Here is a 19,341-nt window from a genome sequence, read left to right as displayed (position 1 = left end):
TCCATAAAATGGAGATAATACCTACACTTCACAGAATGTCCACAAAGACTAAGTGAGTGAGAAAACAATGTGCACGAGACTTAACAGAGTGCCTGGCGTGTTGCTTTAGCCGTCAGTAGACAGGACGACAGGACGTGGTAGTAAACTCCAGCATATGGATTTTAAACTACCATAAGCATATTCCAATTAGGGAACTGAGCTCACCCTTGATATTCTGTTTTACAGAAGCTCTCTAAACTCTTTACTCAATGAAAAACTCTCTTGTAAAGTTTGTAATCCCCTAGATACATCCGGGGGGAGAAAAGGAGGAAAACAGTGGAACATCTGCAAACTTGATGCTGATGAAGCAATCAGAGGGTATCTGGGATTTACAATGGAGAGAAAAGAAAATGCGAGAATGAGACAAGGAGCAGAGCGGCTCCCCCCCTGCCTGCCAAAGGGCCTGGACCGGGCAGGAAGAAACAAACACTCACAGGCAAAACACAATCGGAGTTCCGAGCTGGGAAGATAAGAGAAGGGGTAAGTGTTGAGTAGAGAACAAACTGGAGGAGAAAGGACACAGAATATGTGGGTCTAGAGGCTTTGCAGAGCCCAGAGCTGGAGGGGGAGAGAGCCTGGGGAGCCACCGCACCATAAGCCACTTGGAACACTGGTCTAAGACTGAGCGGTTCAGATCACTGGTGCAGTAGTCAGCTCTTAAAACACTGTGAGACTCCCACATCTGCTGTTTCCTCTACAGAACCCATTTGTGCACAATAAGGTCGGCTCACTCTGGGGAGCCTTCAGTCCCCAAAGCTCCACCAGCAGACACATATGAATGAATGATACTGTGCTACTATCATCCAGACCACGCCCACTGTAAGAGACAGACCTGAATGCTAACTGCTAAAATTCATCTAGGGACTTGCTGAGTCAGTCCCTAGAGAGAATAATCTGACCCTAACATGACCATAAAGATTTTAATTAAAAATCAATCTGGTTCAGCGACGCCTGGTTGGCTGTTTCAGTCAGTGAAGCATACGGCTCTTGATCTCAGGGTCATGAGTTCGAGGCCCATGTGGGTAGAGAGATTGCTTAAATAAATAAGCTTTAAAAAAATCAATCTGGTTCAAGTTAAAACATTTTTAATATCCAAATTTTTGTGTGGTTACTTTCAAGTTTCTGAAGCACTGATTGCTCATTTTCACTGGCTGAAAATGAGAACGATAAATATAAGAGGGGAAAAACGTAAAATGTCCTGAAACAATTCTTAATTTTTAAAAATTACTGAGTTGTTGAAAAACACTCATTGATTTTATGCCATGACATAAAAACATCATGCAAGTAAAATCCCTCCAATAAGGAAAATATAACTAAAGACGCTGAAAATTCTACTCATAAAAAGTGGACAATTCTTATAATCCAAATAAAAGTTTCATTACTACCAGACCACTTAAATTACATCCAAATCAGAAATGTGCTAACCATTAGAAACATAAGAGGACACTTTTCCACTGATATTTGGCATTTGGCATCAAAGGCAGTCCTCTGCAAATCTGATATTAAAACTTGTCAAAAACAAAATGAAATTGTGAAAGAGCCAAAAAAAGAAAAGGTTATGGCTACAACTCTTTTGAACGGCACGTGGACTTTCTCTAAACACAAGGTCACCTGATATAAAAGGAACCAAAAAGTGAAAGTATGAGGTGTCAAAACAGGTCAAAAGACGTTAGAAATAAAAATCTGAGTAGCTGAATAGAGTGTGAGAATTAAAGCCTGACTAAGCCTACGGGTAACCTTGTAGCCACCTGAAATAATTGACTGCTGAACAGTGATGCCCCAAAAGCAAGGTCAATATTTGGATTCCACTCTGGAAGAATTCACAGTCGTTCTCATCCAGAATCCCAAGGCTCTTCTGAGAGCAGTTCTCGGCAGGAAAAGAGCAAGTTCCTTTGGGTGAACAGATATGTGGAATCAGTCTTCAGATAGAAAAATAAATGAAACGTATGACATATATAGGCACCGGACTTTGATGAACAAGGACTATGAAAATCCACTCTGTTCGCCTTTCCCCTCCCCCACCTCACCACTTCAAAACTAATTTGGCTTCAAAAGCATGTCAGTAAATCTGCAAGTTGTCAAATAATAGAAACCACGTGCCCCATGTGTTCGCCAGATTCATTTTTTATGATGTATGGTCCTCTGCATTAAAATAAACGTATTTTTGATAAAGGAAAGTTATTAAAAGAAATCGAATCCATTCCAAAAATCACACATCTCTCAATGCAACACGGGACTGAACTTACTAAGCATGGCCACCCTAATAAAACTGGGACTCCAGTTAGAAGCACCTGTAAATGATAAAAAGGTGTCCAAAATTTCAGAAAAGGAGGGACACAAAATGTTTTCAAGTGTTTCTAACACCCATGAATTTCTGCAACTACAAGTGAAATGATATTAAGACCAGGAAATAAGAATCCTTAGAATCCTCTAGAATACGTTAAGTCCACATAACTGATTTTACTTATCAGAACACCCCTGAGGCTGCAGAAATCTCCCCAGCAGAACTGTTTAATCCCCAGGTAGTCCCACACCCTCCACCAAGAAACACATCTTATATTTTAATATCTGCCTTCTTGTTTTTATTCTGTCCACAGTTTTTCAAGGACAGAATGCTTATAAAGTCTCCCATTTGATCAGTTTCAGTCTGTAAAAATAAATTAAATAAATTTCAATCTTCCCTTTTCAGCCAATGGATAATTGACAAAATAAAAAGTATTAAAAATGAAAGCTCAGTAAGTTCCAAAACGAAAACAAAAAATTAACACTACAGTGTGGCAGGGGAAAGGCAGAGACACAAGGTCTCCAAAAACCAGCCCCCGGTGCAGGGTTCCACAGAAACGCCGACCCCTGCCACAACAGTGCACACGCCACTCCGCGAACAAATGCACACTATGAAAGTGATGAACTAGTTAATGGTACTAAGAAACAAAAAAGAAAATCTGGGAGAAATGAATGTGTGTGTTTTGATCTTTTAAAAACCAAGAACTGGTCTAACATCTAGGTAATGTATTTGTATAAATTCTTATTTTTAAACTCACCTGATTCATTTTCAATTCCTGTTGTGTTCTGAAAAGATACACACAACAAAGAAACTTCTTTGATTACATGAGCCCTAAAAAGAAAAACAGACAATTGTAATATGTACCTGCCTACAATTTGACAGTGATTTAAAACCACATACAGAACTGCAGAGTTTGTTCAAAGGGCTATTCATAAAGCAGCCCCGTGCCGGCTCAACTTCCATCTATGCTGAGAGCTTACTTTGCAGGTTTATTATCTACAATAAAATAGATTTCTTAATAATCTTTACTAGCCCTTCATTGTACTCTACAATCGAAAGCAGACTCATTAGAATGACATCAAAATTTTGCTGTGAAATTGCATCATTCCTACGAAGAAACAGATTAGCTCTGTCAATAGTCAGAAACACAAAGCAGTGCTGAGTAATTTATTATGCAATGGAAACAAATGTCCTTCTTTCACTTATATCAATACTGTGTCGAATGCAAACACAATTAGACCCTTTACATTATGTAGTTTTTCACATTCCTGAAGTAGAAAAGTAGACTGGCTGACATTTCCACAGGGAGTTGGTCTTTGAAGAACAAAACAGAACCCTTGTAGTAAAAGGCAAATGTTTTAATAAAGGCTGTTTGGAAAGAACCGCACTTATCCCTTTAAAATTTTCATTCGGTATATTCACAGTACCCTGAAACATTGAGACAAAATCATTTCTTATAAATGCATATGACATACTTGATTCTAAATGACAATCTGTGAAGATGCTCCTTTCTGTCATGGACATCCCGGAAGTCACTGAAGTCACTCACAAGTGAAAGCCATACCACTTGAAGTGGCCTTTCCACAGTGATGTCCTAAACACTTCCAGCAGGTACACGTACGCACACACACCATCAGGCATAATCTCCTATTTCTTTGTGAACTTGCTTTAATAGATTCTCCCTCCTTCCCAGACGCACAAGACTCCACTCACATTGTAGGACCTTTATGTTCTAATTGCTAATAAAACAAAGGAACGTGTGACTTCATGACATTCTTCATCTTAGAAGAACATGCAGCCTACCCACTTATAAAAAAAACAGTACTTTGACATTTTACCCCAGTTCATTAATAAGGACAGTTTGGGGGGATTTTTTTCCCCCTTGGGCTATTTAACAACACTCACCTGATCACCTTTAACCATCAAAGGTACTATATGTAAGTCAGGACCTGGTCATCTGAACTAGTTTTTACTCACAAGTGGCACAGGGGTGTAACTTACATCTTGTTGGAGAGCTCGGTGCTAGGCGGACCCGTATATACTCTGAGTAAGGAAATACTCCATGAATAGGATTTCAGAAAACTGCAGATTAACAACCCATGAGGTCCATCCCTTTAAATTTTCATACTGAATATCTCTCTCATATATACTGAAAACGCCTTTCCTTAGTGTATATACATCTCCTACTGAGCAGAATCGATCCTTTTCTGAGACTTGAAATCGTCGTGGAGTTAAGCTGTGTATCCGGTTGTCACATGCCAAGGTGTGCACCCCTCTGCCTCCTCTGTCATCAGTGCCTACTGAATGCCACACAGTCTGCCAGGAGGACCATGATGGACAACGTGGCACCCAGAAGTGAATGAAATGTCAACGGTTTCACTTGCCCTCTTACTGAGCTTTTATGGATGGATTTACTAACATTGGCCACAGGGAGTCAGTCCTCTTTCAGGAACAGAACTAAAAACCCGCAGTAAAATGCAAATGCTGTCTGAAAGATCTTTGGAAAAAGCTATGATGCTTTACCATTTCCTTCGGCTTGTCTTCCTCTTCCCACAAGAATCATCGGTATCATCATCGCAGCTCTCATTTGTGAGGTGTCTTCTAAGACCAGCAGGAACCATGCTACACCTTCATGTAAATCAGCCCAGCTGAGTTTTACAGAGGTAGTACTAGCATCCTCAACTAACAAGACAAGTTCAGGGTGGTCAGGAGCCACTCTACATACAGTGAGCAGAACAATCCCAGCCCTCTGGCGGGGAGAGACCGCAATAAACAAATCAGTAAAATGGGCAGGTCAGGTAGCAAAAGTGCTTTAAGGAAAAATAGAAGTGGTAGGGAAAGAGGGAGGTAGGAAATACAGTCTCTGTCTCCCTACCTGGGACTCCAACACTGTGGTCAGAGAGGACCTCAGTAAGAAAGGGACATCTGCGGGGCACCTTGGTGGCTCAGTGGGTTACAGCCTCTGCCTTCGACTCGGGTCATGATCTCAGGCTCCTGGGATCGAGCCCCGCATCGGGCTCTCTGCTCGGAAGGGAGACTGCTTTCCTTCCTCTTTCTCTCTGCCTGCCTCTCTGCCTACTTGTGATCTCTGTCAAGTGAATAAAGAAAATATTTAAAAAAAAAAGAAAGAAAGAAAGAAAAGAAAGGGACATCTGCATAAAAGCCAGAAGAAGAGCTGTGGGCCAGGGAGGGTCTGAGGAAGGAGCATCATAAGGCAGTGAGAAACCCTATTCGGAGGTGTGCCTGGGTGTTTGAGGGAGGGCAAGGAAGGTGACAGGGGCACAGTGAATGAAAAGGAAAGTAGAGGAGGTGATTCAGAAAGGTGTGGGGGTGACGTAGGGATTGGCGGGGGGGGGGGGGGGAGACAGATAAAGTATGGATTTTACAAAGTAAACACTGTTCACCAAAATAGCTAGAGCTTTTCCATCAGGGATGGAAAGCCACTGGGAGGCTCAAGGTGGCGCACCTGGTGTGACTTCGGTTTAAAAGAGACCATAAGAGACCATAAAACTTCGGTTTAAAAGAGACCATAAGCGTGGGAGCAAGCAGACCTCTCAGGAGGCCAATGCCCCCAACCAGGCAAGAGATGGTGGCAACTTGGCCCATACAGTAGAAGAGAGGGGAGAAGTAATCAGATCCTGGATATACTTTATACACAGAGCCCCCAAGATTTGCTGCCACAGTAGGTGTTAGGTATGAAGGAGGAAGTCCGAGAGGACACCAAGACTTTTATCCTAAGAACACCAAAGGATGGAGCTGCCGTTTCTTTCATCAAAGCAGATACTGCCTCCTTCTTCCCATCTGCTGTCACTGCTTTTTTCCCCTTCACTTAACACTTTCCTCCTTTCCTTCCTCCCCTTTTGTGGTTGCTGGCTCACAGGCACAAGTCAAACAACTGAGATTCCATGGCATCTGGCCTCTAATCCCAAAGAACTCAAAAATTAAAGTACTTACAACATTTTCGTTTTTCATTTGTTATCCCAGGGAATCTCGTCTTTTCTTAATAAAAAGTTACAACAAATAATTCAACTTGTTAAATAATAACTTCTTTGACTTTCTGTACTGTCTGTTCCCTCTTTGTTCTACTAGAACACACTCACCATTTCTTTCCACAGAAAATGATCTTACCATCTTTTTTTTTCAACGGTTCACTACATACATGTATGCTTGGACTCTTCTCTCCATCACTTCTAACTAATCCCAACTGCCAAAAACCAGTCTCCAGCGCGTCATTTTTTTTCCCCTCTCTTGACTCACAACATTGTCAAATTATTTATCTAAAATATTTTGCAATGTCAAAAGCACTGCAAATCCAACACTGACTTCTCAGATGTTATTTTAAAAAATTAAATCCTTTATTAAACTATATTAAAAACAAGGGATGTTAAACACAAGAACTGAGAACCTGGCAGTGCCTCTCAAGAGAAGACCACTGCCTTTTGGACGCACGACCACTCCTCGCCTGTCCCTTCTATGACAGCCACCAAGCACTGCCCTGAAAAGTCACGGCCTGCAGTGCCTCTGGTAATTTTGAAAATCAAAAATACCTAAACACCTCCCCAAATAACTTCCCAGCTGAGAACCTATGAACTACAATAATCGTGTAACTTACTGGGATACCACAATATATTTTACGGCAACTCCAGATTCTAAAAGCTGTTTCTCAAGGAACTTCCCGAAGATACCACCGGCAGTGCAAACCCCCTGTGAAAGCCGCCTAGAATCCTACATATTTTCATATTAAGTGTTGACCTCAACAGCACTGTTTTCACATACCTACTTAACTAATATACTCAAGGTCCAAGTTTTATCACATGTGAGAACCAAAACTAACAATCCTATTAGTGTGGAGGCAGGGAGGAATCTTTCCAAACCTATTACTGAAACTTAATAATGCCACCAAACTTTAAAAAAAAAAATGCTAAATAGTTAAGTGCCTCTGGTTTTCCAATAGCAAATACTGAAAATCTTAAAATCACCAAGACTTCTATCCTGGCTTATGCCTTAGTTTCTTTTTTCAATTTCTATACCTGACCAAACTGCCTTGACTATTTCTACACATCCCTTCCATTCCAGCTTGCTGACATTTATCAGATAAAGTACAGTAGGCAGATACACAAATTTAGAGCATGCGAATTTTTATCACCTACTACACTTAGCTAAGAGCATTCTTTTTTTTTTTTTTTTTTTTTTAGATTTTATTATTTATTTGACAGAAAGAGAACAGGAGAGCACAGGCAGGGAGAGTGGGAGAGGGAGAAGCAGTCCCCCCACTGAGCAAGGAGCCTGATGCGGGGTGGGATCCAAAGACCTTGAGACCAAAACCCAAGCCAAAAGGAGCCACTTAACTGACTGAGCCACCCAGGTACCCCAATATAGCACACATTCTTAGAAAACTAAGAGCATGGTCCTGATTGTACATATCTGTGGCTTCAGTAATATGTACATACTTAACTTTTCAAGATATTACTTCCAAATTCTAGGACAAATCATCCTTACAAATATTTAAGTTAATAATATCATAAAAATGATTTGATTATACATGACCCGTATCGATACAGCAACAATAATTAGGGTCTTTGTTCCAATACTGGTTTCTTAAAGTGTCAAGATAACCTCAACTACTGCGAGGCTGCTGTCTCCTGACATGGAGCTCCAGAGACCAGAGAATGGAGAGAGATACACAGGATACCCCAGCCCCTGAGTCAGAACCTTCCAGGAGCCCCCCGCATCTCTCTATCACTCATCCTCTGAGATAAGGTAGAATAAACTAAGGACAGACACAAGGTAACATGAATGCAATACACATAACAGATTAAATAAATTGTCACATCTGCCCTTTGCAGACCTGTAAAATCTACACAACTGTATGAGAGGCAAAGTAAAAGCAATGGCAGATTCTTTAAGATTAGTTTAAATCTAGAAGGAAGGGAGAGAATTGGGAAGATAATTACTTGATCTGATTTGTATATTCACTTATAAGTCACTGATATTATTTTCCAATTATTCTTCTGGGTCAGTTAAGCTCTTTTGGAGCTTTCTGGAAAATACTTAAATTTGCACATTCAGAGTCACTGGAAATAAGAGAACTGGTATGGTAAATCAAAATGTAACAGATCATAAATGTACTAAAAACATGGACTAGATGTGGGGCGCCTGGGTGGCTCAGTGGGTTAAAGCCTCTGCCTTTGACTCGGGTCATGGTCTCAGGGTCCTGGGATCGAGCCCCACATCGGGCTCTCTGCTCAGCACGGAGCCTGCTTCCTCCTTTCTCTCTGTCTGCCTCTCTGTCTACTTGTGATTTGTCTGTCAAATAAATAAATAAAATCTTAAAAAAAAAAAAACATGGACTAGATGCAAAGAAGTTTTAAAAATACTAATCTGTGAAAGAATTCTTAGAAAGTTTATAGCCTACATAAGAAAAGAAAAATATTCTGAAACGAATCACTGCGCAGAGTAGATCTTTTATGGTAAAGAAGCATCTTTACAGCAATCACAGAGATGATTAAGCTTTTAGTGGAGCAGCTGTACAGTGTTTAACACTGGTCATAACTTACTATGACCAAAAGAATTCTGCAATCCAGAAACCTCTAGAAAAATAGTAAAAATATCTAAACTACGCCAACTTCTCAAAAGCAGTTTTTATTAACTTACAAACACAGATAGCATATTTGTAATTAAAAACTACCATTCATAACTCCTACCAGAAGAATGGAATCACCAAACTACAATCTATAAACTCTAGAGATGAATAATGAAAACATTTAGCACTTACTCAGATTAAGCAAAAACATGTAATTCATGAATACGGAATCTACCCAGGAATTTGTTAAATGCAAAATCATTCATTTTCCTTTTCTAAAATAACAAATACAATTTCACAAAAATAATCTCAACATCTAGTTTCACACTAAAAAATATACCCCAAGTCCCCTTGTAAAAGACAGACTACAGGGGTGCCTGGGTGGCTCAGTCGGTTAAAAAGCAGACGGTATTACCAAACCAAATAAGCGGAAGGGCAAAATCAAACCTGTTATGTTTATCATTTTAAGAATAAAGATCGTGTGCTTGTGTGTGTGTGTGTGTGTGTGTGTGTGTATAAAGAGAAAGAGACTGAGAATACAGCAAAGATTTGGAGGGTGTGATCTCTCGCTTCTCAAAACCCGACGCTCACGTCTCCCCCACTCTAGAATGATTTCCACCCAGGCAAAAAGGCGACTGTACGGCAGAATGTATCACACAGAGGAATTTCCCTGCCTGCAAAGTAAGTGAGGGGATCCGCAGAATGGAAAGCTCACACATAAACCCATCATTTCTCCCACTTCAATACAGCAGTTTCCCCCCAGCAGCCCAGAACACCACGGACAAATATCCCAGGGCCCGGTTCTCCAAATTCTTGGAACCGGGTGTCCTGACACAAGCCTGAATAAGGAAGCAGAGTCCAGCAAATTTACTCCAGGTGGGACAATCTGATCCTGACAACAGTTTCCACACGATGGAGGCAAAAAAACAGAAAGTAGATTGTTCTGAATGGCTTCAGAGGTGCAGAAATCCAATGAGAAAATGAGGTTGGTTAGAACTTCTGTTTAAAACATGTAAGTTGGTAAAAAAATAAAATAAAAAAAATAATAAAAAAATAAAATAAAATACGTAAGTTGGGGTGCGTGGGTGGGTGATTCAATCAGTTAAGCTCAGGTCAGGATCTCGAGGATTCCTGGGATGGGGCCAGGGGTGGGCACTGTGCTCAGCACAAAGTCTGCATCCCCCCCCCCATGAATAAATAAATAAATCTTAAAGAAAATACATATGTAAGTTTACATGAAACAAGAATGTTAAATAAGAGATCTGCAGACTAGGAAAGTACTATAAACCCAAAGTTAGACTGGCATTCTAGGGGTTTTTTTTCCTTCCCTTAGAATATCTCTACAGAGAAAAAAAAAAAAAAAACTTTTTCACACAATACTGCATCAAGCAGCCATTAACAAAGAACTGGCTTAGCAATCAATGTATAGCAAATGCTGATTATTTACCATTTATGTGGTTCGTTATGGACATCTATTTAAAAAATGCTCTCCTTTCTTCTGATTAAATTTACGCATCTATGTCATTATATTGCACTGAACACAGAACTTATTACATCATAAATTTCAGGTTTTGTTTAGGGTTCCTATAAAAATTCCCCTCAATTAACCCCACAATTAAAAATACTCGAGTTTCTCTAAAGAAATTAAAACATATTACTCTCATGTTAACATGTTACTCTGATACTCTTCCTCAGGGCACTAAAAACAAAAATATCACTGTCGGGGCGCCAGGGAGGACTCAGTCCGTTAAGTGTCTGCCTTGGTTCAGGTCATGAACCCAGGGTTCTGGGATGGAGGCCCAAGTGGCACTCTCTGCTCAGCAGGGAATCTGCTTGTCCCTTTTCTTCTGCTCACTGCCCCCCATGCGCATGCGCTCCTGACTGTCTCAAATAAATAAAATCTTAAAAAAAAAAAAAAAGAATCACTGTCAATTTTCTTGAAGTAATTCCATCCAATCAAAATACCCTTCAATTAAGAAGTTAATTTCCGGGGCGCCTGGGTGGCTCAGTGGGTTAAGCCACTGCCTTCGGCTCAGGTCATGATCCCAGGGTCCTGGGATCGAGTCCCGCATCAGGCTCTCTGCTCAGCAGGGAGCCTGCTTCCTTCTCTCTCTCTCTGCCTGGCTCTCAGTGTACTTGTAATTTCTCTCTGTCAAATAAATAAATAAAATCTTTAAAAAAAAAAAAAAAAAAAGAAGTTAATTTCCGTTCTTCATTTTCAAGAGTAGCTGGCAAAAAGTAGAGATGTAAAAATGCACATCAAAAGCTGGGTGGGCAGGAACACGAATGCTCTCCAGCCAGCCCCAGCTCCATGAAGAAAACTGCCCCACTCAAGAGCTGTAGTACAGCTCAACTCCCCTCCCTCCCAGTTCAGCTTAACCAACCGCTGACTATACATTCTGCCAAAGGGCATTCAAATCAAAGAACTTCTATAAAATGATAAAATGATACTTTTCTGATATTTTCCCATGTTAGACATGTAAAAACTTCAAACTATTTTAAAAGGAAAATTAAGTCAGTTCTTTCCTAACACTCAAATGTCAAGTTTCCAACTCAAACACAAAATTTCTAAAGCAAGACACCACATGGTCATTCATTTCACAATCCACCAAAATAAAATGAATTCTCAGTTGACCCCTTTGAGTTAATGTTTCTCCACTGGCGTTGCCAATACAGGTGTCACCTTTGTGATTAAACATTTAAAACTGAGAGATTTTCAGGAAGCCTACAATTCTGAATTTCTGAAATTCAGAAATTTCCTGAGATTCTGAAAATCTGAAAAAAATTCCTGAAAATCTGAAATTCTGAAATTCCGAATTTCCTTAAAAAAAAAAAAAAAAACAAGGAAGAAAGAAAGAGAGAAAGAAAGAAAGAAAACTTCTGCAACATGGCGCCCAAGTATTCATTTTCTCGGACAAAGACTCTCTAAGAATCAACAGAGTCACCTTACCAGCGGCTAGCTGTTCAGAGCTTTTTTGATTCTTGCCTACAGGATAATATACGTAAGAAAACTCAACCTCCACAAACCATACATAAATGACAAGGCTTCCTGAATTCACAAGTAAAGAACCTAATGCAAAACTGGAAGTTATCCCAGACAGACTAACAACTTCAACTATATTTTGCTAAGATCCCAGGCATACTTCTGTTGCTACAAGATTCAAGGTCTTCTCCCAAGAGTTTATTAAGGTATTTATTATCTTGGTAGGGAGTGACTCACTCTAACTAAAGTCTGAGGTGTAGGGTCCACCATCTAAATATGCAAGTCCTTCTGTCCTCAAGAGCATTTTAACATAACTGCAACACCCACTGCCTGTACAGCACTGTCCATGTGTTGCTCGGCAGTTTTAGTAGCTCTAGAACCTATGCGAGTTTTTATTTTTTAAAGGAAAGCAGGATTCCAAATAAAGAATTTGCAGTTCTTGTTTCAAGGTAAAGATACATGCCTCCCCACTTACGAAAAAAGATTGAAAGGCTATCTCTTGGTACCATCAGCAATGGTAAACCAGAGAGCGTGACTCAAGTGAGGGTCCGTGCAGAGCAGCAGGAGGTTAAACATGTCAGTTCTAGAGGAGTCTGAGTCCCAGGTTAAATGCAAACTTGCCGGCTGGGCTCCCCAGATGTCATACGAGCAGTCATTATTCCACTCATCCCCGCTCCGGACCCACCACAAAAGCCCCAAAGGTCTTTAGGGAAAGAGGCAAGAGGACTTACTTAAAAGCAGAGCCCATGAGCACATGCAGCTGGGAGACCAGGGCAGGAGCCTGATTTCCCGACTGCCCCTTAGGAAAGCAGCTTTGGCCACTTAGGATGAGCAACACAGAGCCACAGGGAGCTTCTGACTAAGGAATGCCACAAATGAAACAATGTCTAACAATTTAAAAAGATGAAATTGACAGGAAAGAGTGAGGTGTGAAAAGGGAAGGCAGAGAGACCAGAGAGACCAGGCAAGTCCGTTAAGAATTCGAGATGATGAGCGATAGGGGTATGCGGGTGTGAACCACAGGTAACAGCTGAAAAGAAACAAAAAACAAAATGACCGACACTACACAAGGGAAGAATGGATAGAACGTGTTCCAACTGAGCATGCAGTAAAAAGAGATGGTGAAGAGGAGTCCAATACAGGGAATGTGACTGCAAGAATGAATGTACTTTCAAGATAGAGCAGCCAGGAGCAGGGATGGTATTTAAGTGGACGGTGGTGAGCTCCATTTTAGACTTTGGGGAGAACAGACATCCACACGGAAAGCTGCATCCATCAAATGGAAAAAAACAGTCCTAGCACAGACTGCCTTCAAAGCTAGGGACGGAGATTCAGAAGTCTGCAGCCGCAAGGGGGTGCCTAGGGAAACTGCCAAAGGCAAAAATACCCAGAGAGAAGACTAAGGATTTGGCTTTGTGACAGTCATGGAAGGGACTAGAAAAAACCATGCGCCCTCCACCACCTTGCGGGGGCAGGGGGACCAAAAACCTTAAGGACTCAGAGGTGATTTGGAAGGCTTTCTCGCAGCAATAATTTTGCCACGCTATCCCTCAGGACTTGTTGTATTAAGAAAAGTAGCTAAGAAAAATGCTATTAATATTTTTGAAGAAACCTACAAGTATCAAGTGCTTTCATATTCTTTATCGATCCGTCACAAAACATCCTGGTGAAAGAAAGAAGTAATCATTGTCCCCACTTTACAAACAGGAAGAGGAGAGGATAACTGAGCCACCCCTCACCACTGCCAGAAATAATTCAGCCCCTGTGGTGATCTGTGATATGCATTATTCCGTACACTGAGGCAGGGCTCGATTAAATTACTATGGGATTGCACAGACACAATACTTACCTCCCAAAACAAGTAAACTGACTTGCTCAACGTCCTCTAACAAAGACTAACAGAGCTTCACAATGAAAAACCTAAATTTATCCCAGGGACCCCCTTATGTACTTTAAAATAAAACTAAGGTCTTTGGGAATTACAGTGAAGTCCCTAAAATAAGCCTCACCGAGTGAGAAATGCTTAGAATGTCATATTTACATTGTTATTCCAAATTGTGCTTAATTTATACTGTCTTAATAACCCCTTGGGTAATGCGCAGGATTCGTACTGAAGTATGTAAGGGTTTGGTGAATCTCCAATTTCTTTTCAGTTTTAAACAGCATCATTTAAATTACTTGAAAATGCCATAGAGTTTTCCCACCAGAGTTTAATGTAGTCTTCGTGGAACTACTTATATGCACATGTAAAAGCTGTAGGTTTTACCAATTCCCAGAAAGGCTGCCCACAGTAATCAAACTAACAGTTGCACTTAGCTTTACATATTTCAGGCAAGCTGTGCCAAGAAGTAATTTAGCTCTTTCAAAGCAAAGCCTATCAGATGATTTATTGCAAGAGCTACAAAATATTCTTTTCACCAAAATGGCTGGCAAACATATAAGTAATTCAGTGAAACCTCCTTTATTGCATGTTCCAAAAGAGTAATAAATGAAACACAGTATAGGTATGACTTGAACCAAGACTCCAAGAATAAATACTATACAGTACTGAGAAAAATATTCTAAGTGTATTTCACTCCAAATGAACCAGATTTACTACATACAATAACTAATTCATGTTCCGGGGAAGTGGGGGCAGGGAATGAAAGGCATTCCCTTTACGAAAGAATATTTAAATGACACATACATTCATTCCAGTGAAATTCTGCAGGTATTCCGTAACTGAGAAAGCCACCCCATTACCAAATGTGGTCCAACAGCACATCTCTTTTCCTATGTTCTACTTATCTACTAACTTCTAACTAAAGATCACTTAATCCACAATAAAAATTCAATCCACACTATCTATACTTTCAAAGACTACAAAGAAAGATGTGACAGCCTACACTTCCTTTGCCCACAGGAAGCTGTGTTAATGATGCGCGTGTGCCACAAAGATCAAGAGTGATCTTTCAGTTATAAACTTATCATAAAGTTAAAAGTTAGATAAGCCTTCAAAAGGATACTATTTCCTCGGGACAAATGCATCACTTTCCGTGAACTGGTAGGAAGAAAGGAAGGAAGAAGGAAGTGAAAAAGGGAGGGAAGGTGGGAGAAAGAGCGCGAGAGCGAGAGGGGAATAAAGGGAGGAAGAAAGGAAGGGAGTGAGGCAGAGAGCAAGAAGAAAAAAAAAAGAAAAGATCTTAGAAAAACTAGTCTGGTCTCTACCACCAATCTTCAACGGTTTGCTTCAAGGAGTATCATTTTCCAGAAGACAGTTGTTTCTGTGCTATTCAAGTATAATAGGCCACAAGCTTACGTGAGTCACCACGCATCAACTCTATACAAATTTATTTAAATCCGTAATAATTTAACCAAATACAGGCAACGTTGATCCTAGGCCATGTAAACACCTTCATAGTCTCCAGGTTATCTCAACTTGCTTTATCGCTTGCCACAGAAGTGCTGAAAGTAGACGACTCAAAAATATCATAAAGACACACACCGTTGGGCGCCGGGTGGCTCAGCCGGTTAAGCAGCTGCCTTTGGCTCAGGTCATGATCCCAGGGCCCTGGAATCAAGCCCCATGTGGGCTCCCTTGCTCAGGCAGGAGTCTGCTTCTCCCTCTCCCTCTGCCTGCCATTCTGCCTACTTGTGCTCTCCATCTCTCTGTCAAATAAATAAAAAAAAATCTTAAAAAAAAGACACACACAGAGGAAGAGACCAAAACAAGCCAGTTAAGTCCATTCTCCCCCTTCAAGGTGGACTTCATGTAAACCATAGAGTCTAGTCTTACAGTTCTTTGACTAAAGAGAGTCCACAGACTACTTCACTGAGTCCACCATCCAGTCAGATGGGCCTTCCTTTAATGCAGTGGTTGAGAACTGGGTCCCCACCAGGGGACATCTGGCAATGTCTGGAGACTTTCTCAGTTGTGCAGACTGGGGGGATCTCACAGGTAGAGATAAGGGACACTGCCAAAAACCCTACAGTGTACAGGATAGCCCCCAAACAAAGAATTACGCAGCCCCAAATGTTCATCGTGCCAAGGCTAAGAAATCTACTTTAATAGAACCTAAATAATGCTTTCAGTAATGGAGTCCATAGCCTTCAGTTTCTCTAGGAAGATGATTTTAGCAGCTCTAATTATAAACTTCTAACTTCAAAAGGAGAGAGCCAGACCTCTAACCAAATGCTAGGAGTGACAGCGCAACGTATGGGCACCACACAAGCCACAGACTGCTGGCCACACGTCAGCAGTATCAGTAATAATGACTGTCAGGTAATGTCCCCATCATCTGGAAACTCCCCGTATCTATACATCGCCACACAAGTCTGATGATCTTCCCCCACTGTCCGCCTACTCCCTTTTTCACTCCCACTATGGAGTTCTCTCGTGCAGCCCACAGGCTTTCCTTTCCTCTGCCTGAGTATTAAAAATAGCATGAAAAGCAAGTTGGAAGATGTGAAAATAGTAAATAACCTGAGGTGCTTTCCATCCCGGAAAGTCTATGATTTAACAGTACTTAAAAGGTTTGTAAATCAGATCTGGAACTTGAAAAGAGCTCGGCAGCTTAAAGAAACAGTCCCGTGAATAAATAAACATCTAACGTAAAATAACCATCAAAAGAGTATGTGTGCAAATAGATATATATGTATACGGAACTGCACAGACCCGGCTCAGGGAGAAGAGAATAAAAGGAGCTGAAATTGACTGCTGCTTCTTATAACTGCACTGACAGAAAAAATACATATTTAAACGCTAATAGACAGAATTTACATGTCCACGTATTTTTTTTTTAATTACAAAACTTTATAATACACAACAGGAAAACCTAAACAGATCTTAATGAAAAGAGAATTTCAGGCTATAGAAACCTTACTGATCAATATGGACTTGGCAAATAATGGCCCACCCATATATATTACACAGCCACTAAAAATCATATTGACTAACACTTCAGGGCATGAATATATACCCCCAATATAGAGTAATATAGTAAGAAGTAAGAATATAGTAAGAAGATAGGTATGAATAATACACACAATGATATCAATCCTGTATAAAATATAAACACATAGAAGTGAGTAAATTTACATAAGAAATACACACACGCACAAGACAGACATGCAGGTGAAGGAGGTATGCCAAAACGTTAACGGTGGTGATCTGAGGACTGGGAAGATCAGGGCTGATTTCTCCCCTTCTCTGTGCTGTTCTCCATGTTCATATTGTCCTACAGTGAGAATCATGTTATGTTCTGTACTCACAAAACGAAGAGATTATTAAATTTAAACTATACTGTTTCCGGAACTGTCCACGAAATTAGAAAAAACACATCTGAATGTGCCAACTTTTCAACTAAAGAAACCACCTTCCGAATCAAGAAAAGCGAAGTTTCACTGAGTGTTATTATTGTGTGTCTGTTATTTTCCTAAACACTACAGCATATTAACTTATTTAAATCAAACCAAAAAGGACCCGGAGAAAGAGCCCTGGAATGAGAGAAGCTGTGAACCATCTCCGTCTCACTGTGGATTGCAACCTCAGTTTCTACAGACTGAAACGAGGGGGTTTAATACCATCATCTTTGAAGGTCCTCTCCAGGCTACAATGAGAGTCTACAAATGATGAATACGGTTGAGGAAGTGTTTGTAAGGAAGCTTCTAGAGAATGATGGGGCAGCTGCAAGCCATCTCAAACACAAAACCCTCTATAAAAAAAAAAAAAAAAACATAATTACATGTCTCGGTTCCTCCTCAATATTTGTACAACAAATTTCATGACATGTTAAAAAAAAAAAAAAAAAAAGGTTGGAGGCCCACATTTTCACAGTACGTGGCCATAACTGATCGATGGGATAGGAAGTCTGGTAAGGGAGGTAAAAGATTTCACCAAAGGTTGCGCTTCTGGCTCAGTTATGGTTCCTTTTAACAAGAAACCTGTAATAAACAAAAACTTCATGAAATATTTTAGTCGTGTTCTGGGGGCGACCCTTTCAAAGGTCTGATGAACGGGGGCCCAAAGACCGACTGGAAGTCACCAAAAGGCGTTCCACTTGTGAAATAAAACCCAAAAACCCCAATACAACACTGAATGGAAAATGAGGGGCCAGCACGAATCCCCTTTCTTAGGGGAAATTGCAGCTGCGTAGCTCAAGGAATTTGGGCTTCCCGGTTAACATCGCGGGATTGTTCCCGAAGCTCCCCCGCCGGGCAGAAGGCGCCCAGTCGCGGCTCCGCGGTTCACGCGTGGGTCCGAGAGAAGCACCGAGGTCTGGGCATACCCTTGACCTCTGAGGGATACTTCGCGTCTCCCTTGGCCCCGTCAAAAACAGGTCCGTGGGTGTCTTGGGGAGCAAAATTAATACCTAAGTGCGACGTCGGCTAAAAACAAAAACGCCGGTGGGTCTGCGGTGGAAACACTAAAGGCGACCATTTCCAGGTGGGAACCGCACAAAAACTATTTAGGAAACACAAAGACGCAAGACACAAAACGAATTAAGAACGCGAGGGGGAGAGCCACGCTCGGGCGGAACACAAAAGAGGAGAGCATCAACGGCTGCCAACTGGCGCGGCCCCGGGACCCCGCGTGCGCCCTCGCCGTCCGGGGACACGGGGACCGGGTGGACCCGCAGCCGCCGCCCGGCCTCGCCGCGCACACGCGTCCCCCTGGCGGGGCGCGCGGCGACCCAACGGCCACAAAGCGAACCGCACACAACTTCGCCGCGGCGGCCCCCAAGGTCGGCCCCGGGGGGGGGGGGGGGGCTCGGGCGCGGGAAGGAGGAGCGGGGAGCCCCGGCGGCCCGCGCCCGGCTCCGGGAGCCCCGCCCGCCCGGGACGCCGGGTCCTCGGAGGGGGCGCGTCCGCCCGCCCGCCCGGCCCTGCGCGCCCGGTCCCCGCGGGTCGCCGCCGCCGCCGCCTCCTCGCTGTTCGCGGGCAGCGACGGGCGTCCCGGCGCCGAGCCCGCCGCCGTCCCGGAAGCCGCCCATCCCGGCCGCCCCTTACCAGCGCCCGCCGCGCCCCGCGCCTCAGAGCGCCGAGAGCCGCCGCCCGCGCCGCCGCTGCCGCCGCTCCGCCCGCCCCGGCGTCCGCGGCCGCGCCGACGCCATCTTGGCTCCGGTCGGAAGTGACGTCGGGCGGCGCCGGCCGCGGCCCCGGGACCCCGCACGGCCCGCACCGTCGCCGAGGGCCGCGACCCCGGGGCGCGCGGGCCCCCACCCCCGGGTCGCACAGGCGCGGAAGCCCCCGAGCCGCGGGCGGCCGCCGCCCCTCAGACTCGCGCCGGCCCAGCCGCGCTGGCGGGGACTCCGCGGACCCCGGCGACAGGCGCCCGCGGCTCGCAGCGACCAGCCTGACCGCACCGAGGGCTTGGAATTCTGAGCGGCTCAAAGTTACTGCGGGAATCCGCAGCCTTCGGAGGAAGAAGAAAAATGGGCTCATCCCTGAGTTCCTGTCAGATAAACATACGTC

At 42.8% G+C, this 19,341-nt stretch overlaps 1 protein-coding gene across 5 annotated transcripts in view; it reads right to left on the bottom strand.

Moving 5' to 3' along the window:
* PRDM2 (PR/SET domain 2) overlaps window positions 1-18,942 on the bottom strand; it is a 125,917-nt gene extending 106,975 nt beyond the window's left edge. For 4 of the 5 annotated variants that reach the window (XM_059375967.1, XM_059375968.1, XM_059375971.1 and 1 more), the window contains exons 1-2: window positions 18,877-18,942; window positions 3,081-3,154 (exon numbers count right to left, since the gene is read on the bottom strand). In XM_059375967.1, the coding sequence (XP_059231950.1) occupies window positions 3,081-3,089 (9 nt within the window). In that variant the 5' untranslated portion in view covers window positions 3,090-3,154; window positions 18,877-18,942. The remainder of the gene's footprint in view (window positions 1-3,080; window positions 3,155-18,876) is intronic. The other variant, XM_059375970.1, reaches the window with a different exon arrangement.
* Window positions 18,943-19,341: the final 399 nt, after the last annotated feature.

This window comes from Mustela nigripes, chromosome 14 (genome assembly GCF_022355385.1).
Source record: "Mustela nigripes isolate SB6536 chromosome 14, MUSNIG.SB6536, whole genome shotgun sequence".
Lineage (NCBI taxonomy): Eukaryota > Metazoa > Chordata > Mammalia > Carnivora > Mustelidae > Mustela > Mustela nigripes.
The sequence above is the reverse complement of the archived record's forward strand: the minus strand, read 5'-3'. Positions and strand labels throughout refer to the sequence as shown.